At 34.1% G+C, this 12,092-nt stretch overlaps 1 protein-coding gene and 2 long non-coding RNA genes across 5 annotated transcripts in view; 2 read left to right on the top strand and 1 right to left on the bottom strand.

Annotated features, from left to right (window-relative positions):
• Positions 1 to 1,027: 1,027 nt before the first annotated feature.
• On the top strand, positions 1,028 to 2,847 carry LOC106661992. Its single transcript, XR_001339805.2, has 3 exons — positions 1,028 to 1,238; positions 1,561 to 1,949; positions 2,478 to 2,847. It is a non-coding gene; the product is annotated as an uncharacterized LOC106661992 (long non-coding RNA).
• LOC106661991 (beta-Ala-His dipeptidase-like) overlaps positions 1,264 to 12,092 on the bottom strand; it is an 18,413-nt gene continuing 7,584 nt past the window's right edge. For 2 of the 3 annotated variants that reach the window (XM_024229865.1, XM_024229863.1), the window contains exons 2-5: positions 10,376 to 10,486; positions 3,847 to 3,997; positions 2,397 to 3,231; positions 1,264 to 1,920 (exon numbers count right to left, since the gene is read on the bottom strand). In XM_024229865.1, coding sequence (XP_024085633.1) covers positions 1,327 to 1,920; positions 2,397 to 3,231; positions 3,847 to 3,997; positions 10,376 to 10,382 — 1,587 coding nt within the window. In that variant the 5' untranslated portion in view covers positions 10,383 to 10,486 and the 3' untranslated portion in view covers positions 1,264 to 1,326. Of the gene's footprint in view, positions 1,921 to 2,396; positions 3,232 to 3,846; positions 3,998 to 4,935; positions 5,148 to 10,375; positions 10,487 to 12,092 lie in introns of those variants that run through there. The other variant, XM_014385782.2, reaches the window with a different exon arrangement.
• Positions 4,998 to 5,563, top strand: LOC106661993. Its single transcript, XR_001339806.2, has 3 exons — positions 4,998 to 5,087; positions 5,155 to 5,202; positions 5,271 to 5,563. It is a non-coding gene; the product is annotated as an uncharacterized LOC106661993 (long non-coding RNA).

Below are 12,092 nucleotides of genomic sequence, written 5' to 3'. Positions count from 1 at the left end.
CGAGACATAAGAACGAAGATTTACTGTAGTCAGTGTCTAATGTTCTTTTACTCACAATTTCGAAGGTGATGTTTAATTTTTTTTTTAACTTAACATCCTTTGCCAATTGGATGAGACTTCCAGCAAGACAATGTTAATTGTTAGTTATTATTACACCAATTGAAATTATGTTTAAAAAATACATAACCCGTAGTGAAGATATTCAGAACCTACCCATGAGGGCCAACACCAAGAAAGGTGTACTAAGATTTACTACTGTAAACGTGGAACTTAATTAACTTCACAACAACTATTAGCAACTAAAAATATCAAAATTAAGTAGGCAAAGGTCGTTGTGAACATCCACATTCTACTAGACATTTGAGAAATAAATAAAAAATTATATCGTATATATAGTTTCGTTTCATAAGCAATTTGCCACAGATATATTAATATCGGGAAATAATCAACACACAGAAAGATTGAAAAAAGTGAGAATATTGCAATCTTTAGTAGTAGTATATACAGAAAATATGAACCTATACACCCTACAGGTTGTACATGTAGATTCCGTATGAAACTAAATGAAGATCGATAGATTTAGACGCAGAGTTGGTCCTGCTATTTTAGAGTCTTATTTTTCAACAGGTGTGCCATGTCGTGTGGGTCTGTCCAAGGACTCCAGCCGAGAAAGCGCGAGCCCACCTTAAAGCACATCTGGTGTCGCCGCTCTCATCTCTATAAAAAGCGGTATAGCTTTTCTTTATCACCATCTTTAATTCAATCACGATATGTACCTGAGTTACGTGAAACTGGGACTGAAAAGATGTCCTGGTATGCACGTTGTCTGCTTCCTGAAGATTATGAACTTTTTTAGTCTAAAAGTTGAAACGACCTTTATCATAGTAACTGAAGGGAGGAGTGTCCTCTCGTTTTATCACGTTCTCATGCTCGTGTGTCGTATGTGTCGTAAGTGGTACGGTCAAATCGATGATTTTAGAAATGATCATGTTACATAATTACCAAAACAGCGAATGTAAAAACATATGTTGTACAAAACATTAAAAACGCCTACTTTTATGTTTTATCTCCCGAACAAAGTTCAGACTAACAGTTTTTATATTTAACAAAATTTAAGAAGGAGCTGACAAGGTTAATAATTTTGTGAAGCGAACAGTACGATGTGATGATATGTTGATCGATACTAAACCGAGTGTTATAAAATGGAGGCAGAAAACTAGGTCGTTGTTCATATGAAGGTAATCCAAAATAGATAAGTCATTTGTTTACACAAAGTTTTTATAATTATTATTGACAAACACTAAACAGTCCAATCTCCGTTTCCTATTATAAGACGTGCAACAAATCGAGAAACTGATTGCGTTCTTTAGTTTCTTCAGGTGTGTACGGTTGTGTTTTTTCTCTTACGTGCGACAAGTCATTTAGCATGCTTCTAATTTCTTTAGTTTGTAATTTTCTTTTGTTATATACCTTGGTATATTCTTTATGCGTGGTCGCTTTCTGCAGAATATTAATGAATATAATAATAGATTTAACGTTTCTCATAAAGTTTTTTCTCAGGGTAGGTTTGCCGATGTCGAGCATCGACGCCAAAGAGAGGTACACTGTGTCTTTTCCGACGATCAATTCTAAAACGGCCGGAAGTGGATTTGGCGTGAAATCGAAGGATTCCACTGCTAGCGTGTGAAATGACTTACAAACCGCCCTTTTGGCATATTTTAATAATTGGTTGTCACAGTCCATCACCCACGGTCTGGACCAATAGTCCATACTCAGTTTGCAGGATAAGTTGCTGCCCAACCTATCCCACTTCTTTCTCAGCAATCTGGACACCATTTCTTCTACTCTCGAAGGTGCCGTCTCAGACATGTACTTGACAGAAAACCGTGCAACAACTGTACCCGGAGTAAACAAATGACCCTACAAACAAAAATTAATATCACTCGAAGGTAACTTATAAGATAATAGGGTATTAAATAAAATACTAAAACATAAATTTCATAAAAAGAAATTCAAATATTTAGAAAAAACTTCAATAATTTTAGAATAAATTTGGTATGTTTTTCTGTTCACTTTTTGTATTCAGGTTATAATAAAAATAAAAAAATCAATGTTTTATGAACACACACACACACACACACACGATCAAATATAATAATACTGTTATCAATATATGGTATAATTAATTAACATTTTTATGTAAGGTTTTGGTTGAAATGAAAAAACTGGTATCACGAGCGGGATTCGAACCCAAGACCTTCGGGTTCGAATCCCGCTCGTGACACTAGCTTTTTCTTTTCAACCAAAACCTTACATAAAAATGTTAATTCATTGAAAGAAGTAATTTGGTCAATCAGACCACTAAATATAATGGATATGGTATAATTATGACTTACATGTTTCGGATATTCATTAATACTTTGTAGTTTAACTTCTGGTTTCCACATTTCTGGAAAATTATATACTTTTTGTTTCAGAATTGAAGACCTGTACCAATAACCCAATTCTGGTGTTAAATCACGAATGTACACCTTCTCCATTATCTTTTTGAACCGTTGTGGAAGCCTAAAAGGCTCGACGACATTCAAGTACGTGTAGACGCAATCTTTCTGAAGATCGTCCAACATCATCATCATATCACAATAAGCCTGCCTAGCGGGTCCTGTCTCACAGGTGCAATAGTTCGATCTTCCTTCAGATACTTCAATTACGAAATGGCAAGCGCCACGACAACCGTACACGATCCCGGCTGGTAAACTGGTTTTGCTTAAAGTTGTACACGTACAGAAGAAATCGACGTCAAGGAAAAAGTCGTGCTTTTGCTCTTTGACGAATTTTATTAACGCGACCGAGTCGTCTGCTTGATTGGCAGTCCAAACTAATTTAAAATTAATCGGCCACTGTAGTCCAACACTCGAGATCGTTCTCAGTGCCGACAGCCATGCTGCGAGAATGCCCCAATTTTCTGGTTTGTAACGAGGCGGAATGTATCTTCCGTCCATCAGAAGAGAGGCTTCCTTCAATTGGGGTTCTGCTATGTCGAAATTTCCTATAACACACAGCGTCCATTTTTTCGGTACTTGCTTAGTGTTCCATGCAAGTAGAGCATTTGGACAATCTTCTGGGCCGTAGAGAGATAAAGGATTCCCAGGCATCTTGACCTGTTCGGAGTAAAGGCCGACCCCTCGTAAAGTGTCAGCTAACCAATTCAGAAAATTTGTTCTTCCGGTCCTACAACAAATAGCAGCATACAAAAATTAAATAAGCGGAAAATACAATTTACATGTCTACGTCCAGTAGAATGTACGTGCAAAACAACTGAAAAATTAAAACCATGTAACCAAGCTGGTGGATAGGGCGGAAGAAACACAACACACATTTAGAGATGAAAATATTAATACGTAATAATAATAAAAAATGATATGAATTATAAACAAACATCCAATAAATATTTTCATTTACGTTATTACTGTAAAAATAACATTGAGGTCGGTTCATTTGATGATGTGAACAGCTTCTTTTGATTTTTTCTAAAATAGACTATTTCTTGACAAACATATTATGTAAACTACCTTCTTTCTATTAAGATTTGAAACGAAGAAATACAAACTAATATCAGAATACCTGGAGGGGGGTCGGTGGACACAACGGTTTAGGCGTCACTGAAAGGCAAAGGACCAGGGTTCGAATCCAGCGGCCCTGCATTCAAACCCGGCATACTTACAAGTGGGCTGTTTGTTCAGAAACACCGACACCCCGAGGGTTGATATGACTCTGCTGTTTGGCACCCCCCGGGGGTTGATAAACTTGCGAACGTTCTTTTAAAAAAAACAAGTTACTCCTTACTTGCAATCATTCATGAAAATTTCTTTTTTCTTCATTATTTCCCTAAAATACTCTTCGTATGTTTGAGAAGAAGCTTTCAAGTGATCTTTTATGCCTTTAACCCACGGATTTGTTTGCTGAGCGCTCCCTTTACTCGGCCTGGCTCCTTTGCCTGAAACCAATAAAAACAGAAAAAGATTATATAATTCGCGTGTTGGTTTAAGATATAATTAATATATTGGTTTTCTCAATATACATTAAGTCAACAACTAGTCAATTTATCATATATCATAAGTTATTATAACAATCTCAACAGAATAATAAATAACTGGGAGCTTCCTTTCCAGTGTACTACAGAACTAGAGCAAGTTGGGGTCTTTTTCTTTGGAGTCTTCTGATAGGTCGTCTTCAGGGCAGTTGGTGGCTCTCGAAGATTGGAAGGTTTGCATGATTGCTCATAAAATAGTTTAGACTGTAGATCGCTTTGACCATCCATTCTATGACAAGACGGATAGGGAAGATTCTATTCTGCGTTGTTTAAATTTTTTTGATGTGTGTACCAGCAGCTGAACGCCATGCACCACTTGTGCTGAGACGGCTTAAGACACGAGTCAAGCAGGTGTTTTAACGATCAAATTCGACACCAGATAGGAAACATGCTTACACACATTGGTTTGTTACCGCGTGAATGAATATATTTTTCTGTAGAAGTTGGATAATGGAATTTTGGCGGTGTCTTATTCCAGCATCGGTGTTGACGTAAAAAAGCAGAACTTCCGTCGGTATATTTTGTGTATATTCAGGAGATATAGATTGCGATAAAGGTTGTCTAACGAAAGCCCATTCCTCCTATGCACAACTTTTCAGAGTCATTTCATTACGGGCTCTCTAATACTTACAAGAAACACGACTTTATAATTGTCACTATTCAAGCCAGAGCGCGTCGATTGCTGCAGTTATTTGATTGTGTTGATTACAAATCTTTACTATTACAAATTGCAATACAATCGCAATACAAAAAAAATTATTGTCAATGACAGGGAAAATGAACCCAAGTATCAATTTATTCAACTAGTAGGCAAGTGTTTTGTAAGTCGATGTTAATCTTACCACGAACTGCAACACTGCCTTTAGAACTTTGCCTTCTAGATTGCCTCCTCGCGGATTGTCTTCTCGCGGATTGCCTCCTGGCGGATTGTTTCCTTGTCGATTGCTTCCTGACGGATTGCTTTCTCGTCGAGGGCCTTCCTTCTGCCATAATGGTAAATTTTGAATTTTGGAAAATTTACACACAATTTACTCAATTTTGTAATACAATTTCATTTTTAGTAAAACATATGTTATACCGAAGCCGATATTCGTTCTCCAAGAACAAAGGTAAAATGGTACTTTTTTATCGCAATACGTTTTACAAATGACCTTCTGAATTAAATGTTGAATTTTAGTACAGATTCTGCAATATTTTGAATGGTGAACAATCGCTTACTGATGAGTATTTGAATTTATAACAAAAAAAATCGTTGACAATTTAATCGTCCTTAATTAAAGAGGACGAAGTACACTGGGGTGAATGGGAGACGTCTGGAGAGTAAAACTCACTTATTAGCGAGAATGGAGTTGGTTCACCAATACATGGAACATCAAGTACTCTGAGGTAGTAAATAACACCAACTTGTATGCTTATGGTGATGTTTATACACTGATGGACAAATGAAGCGCACTATTCAATAAATTTAGTTTAAAATTAAAACCACTATCTTTCTATATTAGTTACAGGTAATTAGCAGCTTTCGTAGTCAAAATAAACAGTAATTAATGCTTTGTTTACTTCTTTTGTTTACTTTTGTACTGATTAATCCCATTTGCACAAAAAGTAGCATTATGCCCATCCTTTCTGCTACGGCTAAACGCCTTTCAGTTAATCTTTTTCCTTCGTTGATTTCATTTGATATTCTTATTCCTAAACCTTTTTCAATGACTCCAGGCAGGCATTTTAGTGCGTATGACAGTGTCAGCGACATAACATCATTAGAAGAAGGAAACAACCAGCGCGAAGTCACCAGGAATGTACATCACTCAAGGGTTCTTCGGCACTTCATATCAACAGGGCCTCACACTCGAAGGCCAGGACAGGCTCGACCTATGTCTACAGACGAGAAAGACGATAGATTCATAATTCATTACACTCGTAAGAAGAAGGCTCAATTAAAATGACCTCAGGGCACGACAGCCGGCTCGTGGGAGTCTTCTTAGCACGGCTCCGGAAATGGCCAGGCTTCAATTCACATGGGGACGTGTGATTTGGACATTGGAAGATTGGTGACGAGTTCTCTTAACAGTTGTGGTGAGAGTTGGCCTCAAATCATGGGCGTAATTTCATATGGAAAGGCTCAGGAGAAAGGGACGCCCCCATGCTGTATGGTGGTTAGTGATCATTCGAGGTGGCATTTCCTTGGACGCCCGCACCGAATTGGTTGTTGTGCGAGGAAGATCTCTAACTTCACACAGGTCAATGGAAGAACATGTAGTGCCGACATTTGCCCCACATCGGTGAGAAATTCTTACTAATGTTTGATAATGCCAGGATCCATAGACCAAATATTGTGACTTCTTGAATGAGGAATTGAGTCCTTAGATGTACATACAACATAATGAAATAAACTATTTCTATTTCAGATATTCAACATTATTGTTCTCTTATCTGAAAGAATTACATAATAGTTTAAGTCCTGCATTTTAATATTAAACAACAATCAAAAAAGGAGGGAAAATTTGAAAGGTAGGTTGAGATGGTGTCTGAGTGGATCGAAGTCACGATAGCTCAAGTGGTAGAGCAGTGGCGTATTTAGCCGAAGGTTGTGGGTTCGAATCCCGCTCGTGACACTAACTTTTTCATTTCAGCCAATACCTTACATAAAGATTAACTCTCTAGACTGTTAGAGGGATTCAGTATACATTTACTAATTCATAAACAAGGGATAGGAACACGTTACGATTTTTTACGTGTATGGTCAGGGCATTAGGATATAAGGACACATGTCAACCATCGTATATAACCATCGTTGATAGTTCCCCGAATTGAGAAAAACAGATGAAAACCTAGGGGGTCGAGCTCTCCAGATAAGGAAACCAGTCTTCATCGGGTTCAGCCAACCATTTCTTCCGTTTCTCGACTAACCATATGTTGATACAATATATTGTTATATACTAATAATATTTTATTTTTGTTTAGGCGGTACACAACAAATAATGAATTTTTTATTATGATTTAAATTAATATTTTACTCAGCGGTATTTTGAGATAATTAGTACAAATGCCTCAAAAACACGATTTAATCTGGTTAACGTTATTTTCCTTTAATTTCACGGTCTAACTTTAAGAATAATTTTCCCGCTTCGTGTTTTAAGAGAATAGATATGGCTTTGAACTAGATAGTGTAAGTTATTGACAATTTCTCTTTCATCCACCATTTCTAAAAATATAAATAAATCTAGCGTGAAGTTGCTCAGCTACGAGTAAAAATGTATCGTGTTTTCGTAATGAAAAATAATATTACCCAATTTTGTTCTTAATATATTGGAAAATAAGAAAGGGGATGGATGAGTACGAGTTTTGGTTGCCAGTAATGTTTTATGGATGAAGATTTGTCTTTTAAATTATAATGAAAATTTAATAATATGTAAAAATGCAAACTAACATCTATTATTGTTATTTTACCATTTTTTCGTTTTATTATATTTTTGTTACTTATTTATTTTTTACGAGGGTTCGCAACAGCAGAGGTTATACCAACCTTTGGCGTGCCGGTGTTTTTGAAAAAAAGGCCATTTGTATGTCGGCTTCGAATGCTGGGTATATTCCAACCCGGGAACTTTTCCTTGCAGGGTGAGCGCCGTGTCTACGCCTAAACCGTTGCGGCCACCGACGCCCCTTTTTATTATTTTAATTTTATTGTGTATTTTCAAATTATTATACACAATTTTTCCTAATGAAAAAGCAGTCAAAAGTCCTCTTGGCAGATGGGAGTTGACTATTCACCTATGGATCTGGCACATTTTCTTCACATGTTCGTAGCGGGAAGTACGTTATTATCTTACAAGTATATTGTCTTGATAAATAATATATTAATATCCACAACTGCAACCTGGATTGTGATTTTTTTTTAATCATTATATTTTAGATGGAAGAAATTGGCGTCACTTATTTCACTTCCCATTGGACAATTCTATGCAGGCACACCAGTAGATTTTTCTGATGTTAATCCAGCATTGTCATGGATCCTACGGACATCGAATGCAGGCTTACTCCATCACATTCAACAAAGTCATATTTAAGAGCAATTCAGTGTAATCCATATTGGCTTAATGAACCGCAATTTGTAGCAATATCCGAAATAGATAAGTATGTTTATTTTCTATTCCGAGAAAATGAAATTGAACACATCCATGAGAAGAGTAAAAAAAGTAAGTGACAAATTGAGTACATAAGTGATACAATAAATATTGTGTAATTGTATAACAGTAATATACATACTTATACATTAATAAAGTGAGATATCTTTGTGTGTGTGTGTGTGTGTGTGTGTGTGTGTGTGTGTGTGTGTGTGTGTGTGTGTGTGTGTGTGTGTGTGTGTTTTACAATACACTACATACACTTTTGGAAATAAAATTTATTGATCAGATTATCTATTCAAGAATAGCTAGAGTTTGTAAAAATGGTACAAGTGAAGGTACTCTTAAAGACAATTGGACAACACTCGTGAAGATCAGACTCAACTGTTCACTCTTGGATAATATCCGTTCTATGATGTTAATAGCTAGGGAGTTACATATTTAAAAGGCAGAGTCCATAGTGTGAAACTACATTTACCATACCTGAGTAAGTTTGTTTCTAATTTATATAATATATTTATAAAGATTAAACTTTACCCTTTAAATTAACAAGTCCACAGTGGTAACCTTAAAAATAAGTTTCTCCATGCAAAGTTCTCTGATTATCAAAACAAAAGCATTTTGGTTTTCTTAGTTTATAAATATGTATTTAAGAACAAGTGATTTCTTTTAAAAAAAATAATAATAATTAAAAAATTATCAAAAAATCTAAGAATCTGGGATGAATGTGAAAATTCATTAATGATTTTTTCTTTAGGTTGTTTTTTAATGATTTAATAACACAGTAGGTATATTTTCTGTAGACTTTCTTCAGTAACATGGACACAAAAATCATGTAAAAATAGATCAAAAGGAGATGGAGGCCCTAAAATCAATTTTTAAAATTGTAAAGTAAATAAAATAGTATTTATAAAGTGTGGGTGTTTTAAAGTATACAGAAATATAACTACTGTATAAAAAAATATTTTTATTTGTAAAACTAATTCCCTAAATCTTTCTTGTATATAAAATATTTCGCATTTTCACAATCAGCAGCTTTTGGGAGTACTTAACTTCAGAATAGGCCAACGGCAAGAAATAATTGTATTGTTTTAAAGAAAAATTATTAATGACAAATTAATGTCTTAACATTTCACTTTTTAATCGAGATTTTTGATTTCACATATTACCGTTACAATCATTGACTTGACAGTAAAAAATAATATTCAGAGACTTATAGAACAACAAAAAAATAAATCCATTGTACCAAATTGTTTACACACTGACTGTGGCAAAGTTATTTGTTAGCCTTTAAAAAAAATCATTCTTTATCATATACAGAAATACATGGACATTAACAATGCATGATTTTTTGCACATTATGTTAATACAGTTTATAGCAACAATACTTTTAGGATCTGCCATTTGTTTGTTCAATACAAGTGCTCTTGAAAAAACATTTAATAAACCTGTTAAATACCAAACAAAATTGTAAAGGACTATCATGGAAGTTATAAAAATGTGGCAAATCATAATCGAACTTGTACCAGTCAACATCCAATTGAACTGATTAATAATTTTAAATTGCTTGTAATATGACACTCCATTCTTTTATAAATGTGACAAAGTACCAGTTTATGAATTTCACAGCTCAGCCGATGCCAGCAGTGCCATGATATCATAATGAATTGGAAATTAGCACACAGTAGTTTGTCACTACAACAAGCAATCTTAATTATTATTATTATAAATTATTACAATGAATATTTAATCATGCAATCGTTTTTTACCTATTGGACAACCATCATAATTACCGTCATATTTTAATGAATTTACTTATCATATTTTCTTATTTCAATTTATATTTTACATATTACATGTAACAAGTGAAGGAACCATAAAAAAATTTCAGCAATCAGTACAAGGATTAAGAAAATTTGTGTTTAAGAAAAATATAAACCACTGTTACCTATTCATTTCAAAGAAAATACACACATTGAAATAATGCTCACTTAGTACATATTTGTTTAAAAATATACATATTTTTTTTAGTTTTTGCAAAGTTTATTGTAAATTAACTCAATTTGTTACAAAAGATTCTCTATACTTCATCAAAGATAGAAGTGTAATGAGGATTGGAAAAGTCCACTGTAGAAGATACAAAAATAGATTGGCTTGCCTTGCATCACTGCACTCTCATTGTGGTCGGTTCCAGATGACAACCACCTCTCTCTCGCATAGCATCAAGATGCTAGTCAGTGTCCAACAGGCAAATCTTTCTTCAATATATCTACAAATTATAAATATGAATCTCATAAACTAGGAAAAAAATGATAATAAACATAAGGTGAATTTTGTATTATTTAGTTATGTAGCTAATAATCAGACAAGAAAATGAATATGGCACACAATCAGCTCAGGGTGTGTGGGTCATGATACTGATTACCAATTTTGTGTTATGCATCAAACCTTTGGTATGTTTGATCCCACACTATTTTTATTAACAATCATCATCATAAATTCATTGTATAATGTTCTTATTGTGTTCAAACCAATCAGATTTATTTTTCTGATGTCTATTTTCGATTATTGACTGTTATGAAAAATGTAGTATTGTCTTCATTGCATTGAAAAAATGCAAGGTACCTAAAAAAGTCAACAGATTTTCAAAAAGAAATTAATAATATTATTATTGAGGAATTAATAACAATTATGTGTATTTAAAACTATTATAATTTTAAAAATAAAACTTATAAATTATAATAAAATGCTTTAATAATAAAAGGTTTTGAGATGATTTGCAACTATAATATCATACAATATTATATTTTATTAGATTTTAAAAATCAAGAATATTGTAATTGTCATTGTTGTTGGATATTTAGAAATGGATTTTGAACATGGATTAGTATTGATCCTTATCTTTAAAAAAAAACTTGCCAATTGAGGTTGAAGAAAGAAATACATAACATTGATAAACTCAAAATAGTGAATTTTATCATAAGGTTGAAAGTTCTGAAATATTCCCCTAGTGCTTTTCTTTGTCGTTTAACAGCACAACTTCAGTTGCTTCTTTATCAACCTCAAAGCCTTGTAAAGGGAATGTATGCAAAATAGGAAAAAGAGAGCTACAATAAAAAATACATTTGTCAATTGTTAAATTATATTGTTACATTTGTTTTCAAGGTAAAGTTTCTGTGAATTTGTAATATATAACGATCAAATGTGCCCAAGAAACAAATAAACAATTAAAGCAAACTAATTGCTTATGAGTATAACCATATGTTACCTAAATTGAAAAATGTACATAACACTTTGATTTTGTATTAATGAGATAGCATTAACCATCAATATAAACTACAAATATAATACATGAATTAATGCATTAATATCTGAATTATTATGATTTATTATGATTGAATGATGATAATTCACCAGATTTTTTATTTATTTTTTTAAAAATAATATAAAAAGCTACAGTTTTATCGTTATCTGGGCTTCACGCTGTTTCAAGAGGTTTTGTAAAAGTGATTCTCCTGGGGTAGTGAGATGGGGCAGCCACCCTCAAAGAGGACACACAGGCCAGGGTGCACCCAAGGGCTCTACCTACTAAATCCCCGTACATAGTTCACCTTAAGCAGAGCTCGTTTTTCAAGGATGTGGTTAAAACCCAATAACAGTTCAACACAGAAAAGTCCACATCTTCTACAGGTTAGGAGCTAACTTGTGCAGAGAGCTCCTATGTACCCCTGCACAGCCACCACGTGCACATGCATATACACACACACACACACACAAACTGTTCTCAATTTATTGCATCTTTCACAAAGAGAAGGGAGTTTGGCATTAGGTGTTCATTCACCATTTTAAATTAGACATATTTCCACTTTTAGACC

This window comes from Cimex lectularius, unplaced genomic scaffold (genome assembly GCF_000648675.2).
Source record: "Cimex lectularius strain Harlan isolate CLEC.00 unplaced genomic scaffold, Clec_2.1 scaffold57, whole genome shotgun sequence".
In the NCBI taxonomy this organism is placed as follows: domain Eukaryota; kingdom Metazoa; phylum Arthropoda; class Insecta; order Hemiptera; family Cimicidae; genus Cimex; species Cimex lectularius.
This window is presented reverse-complemented; position numbering and strand designations above follow the sequence as displayed.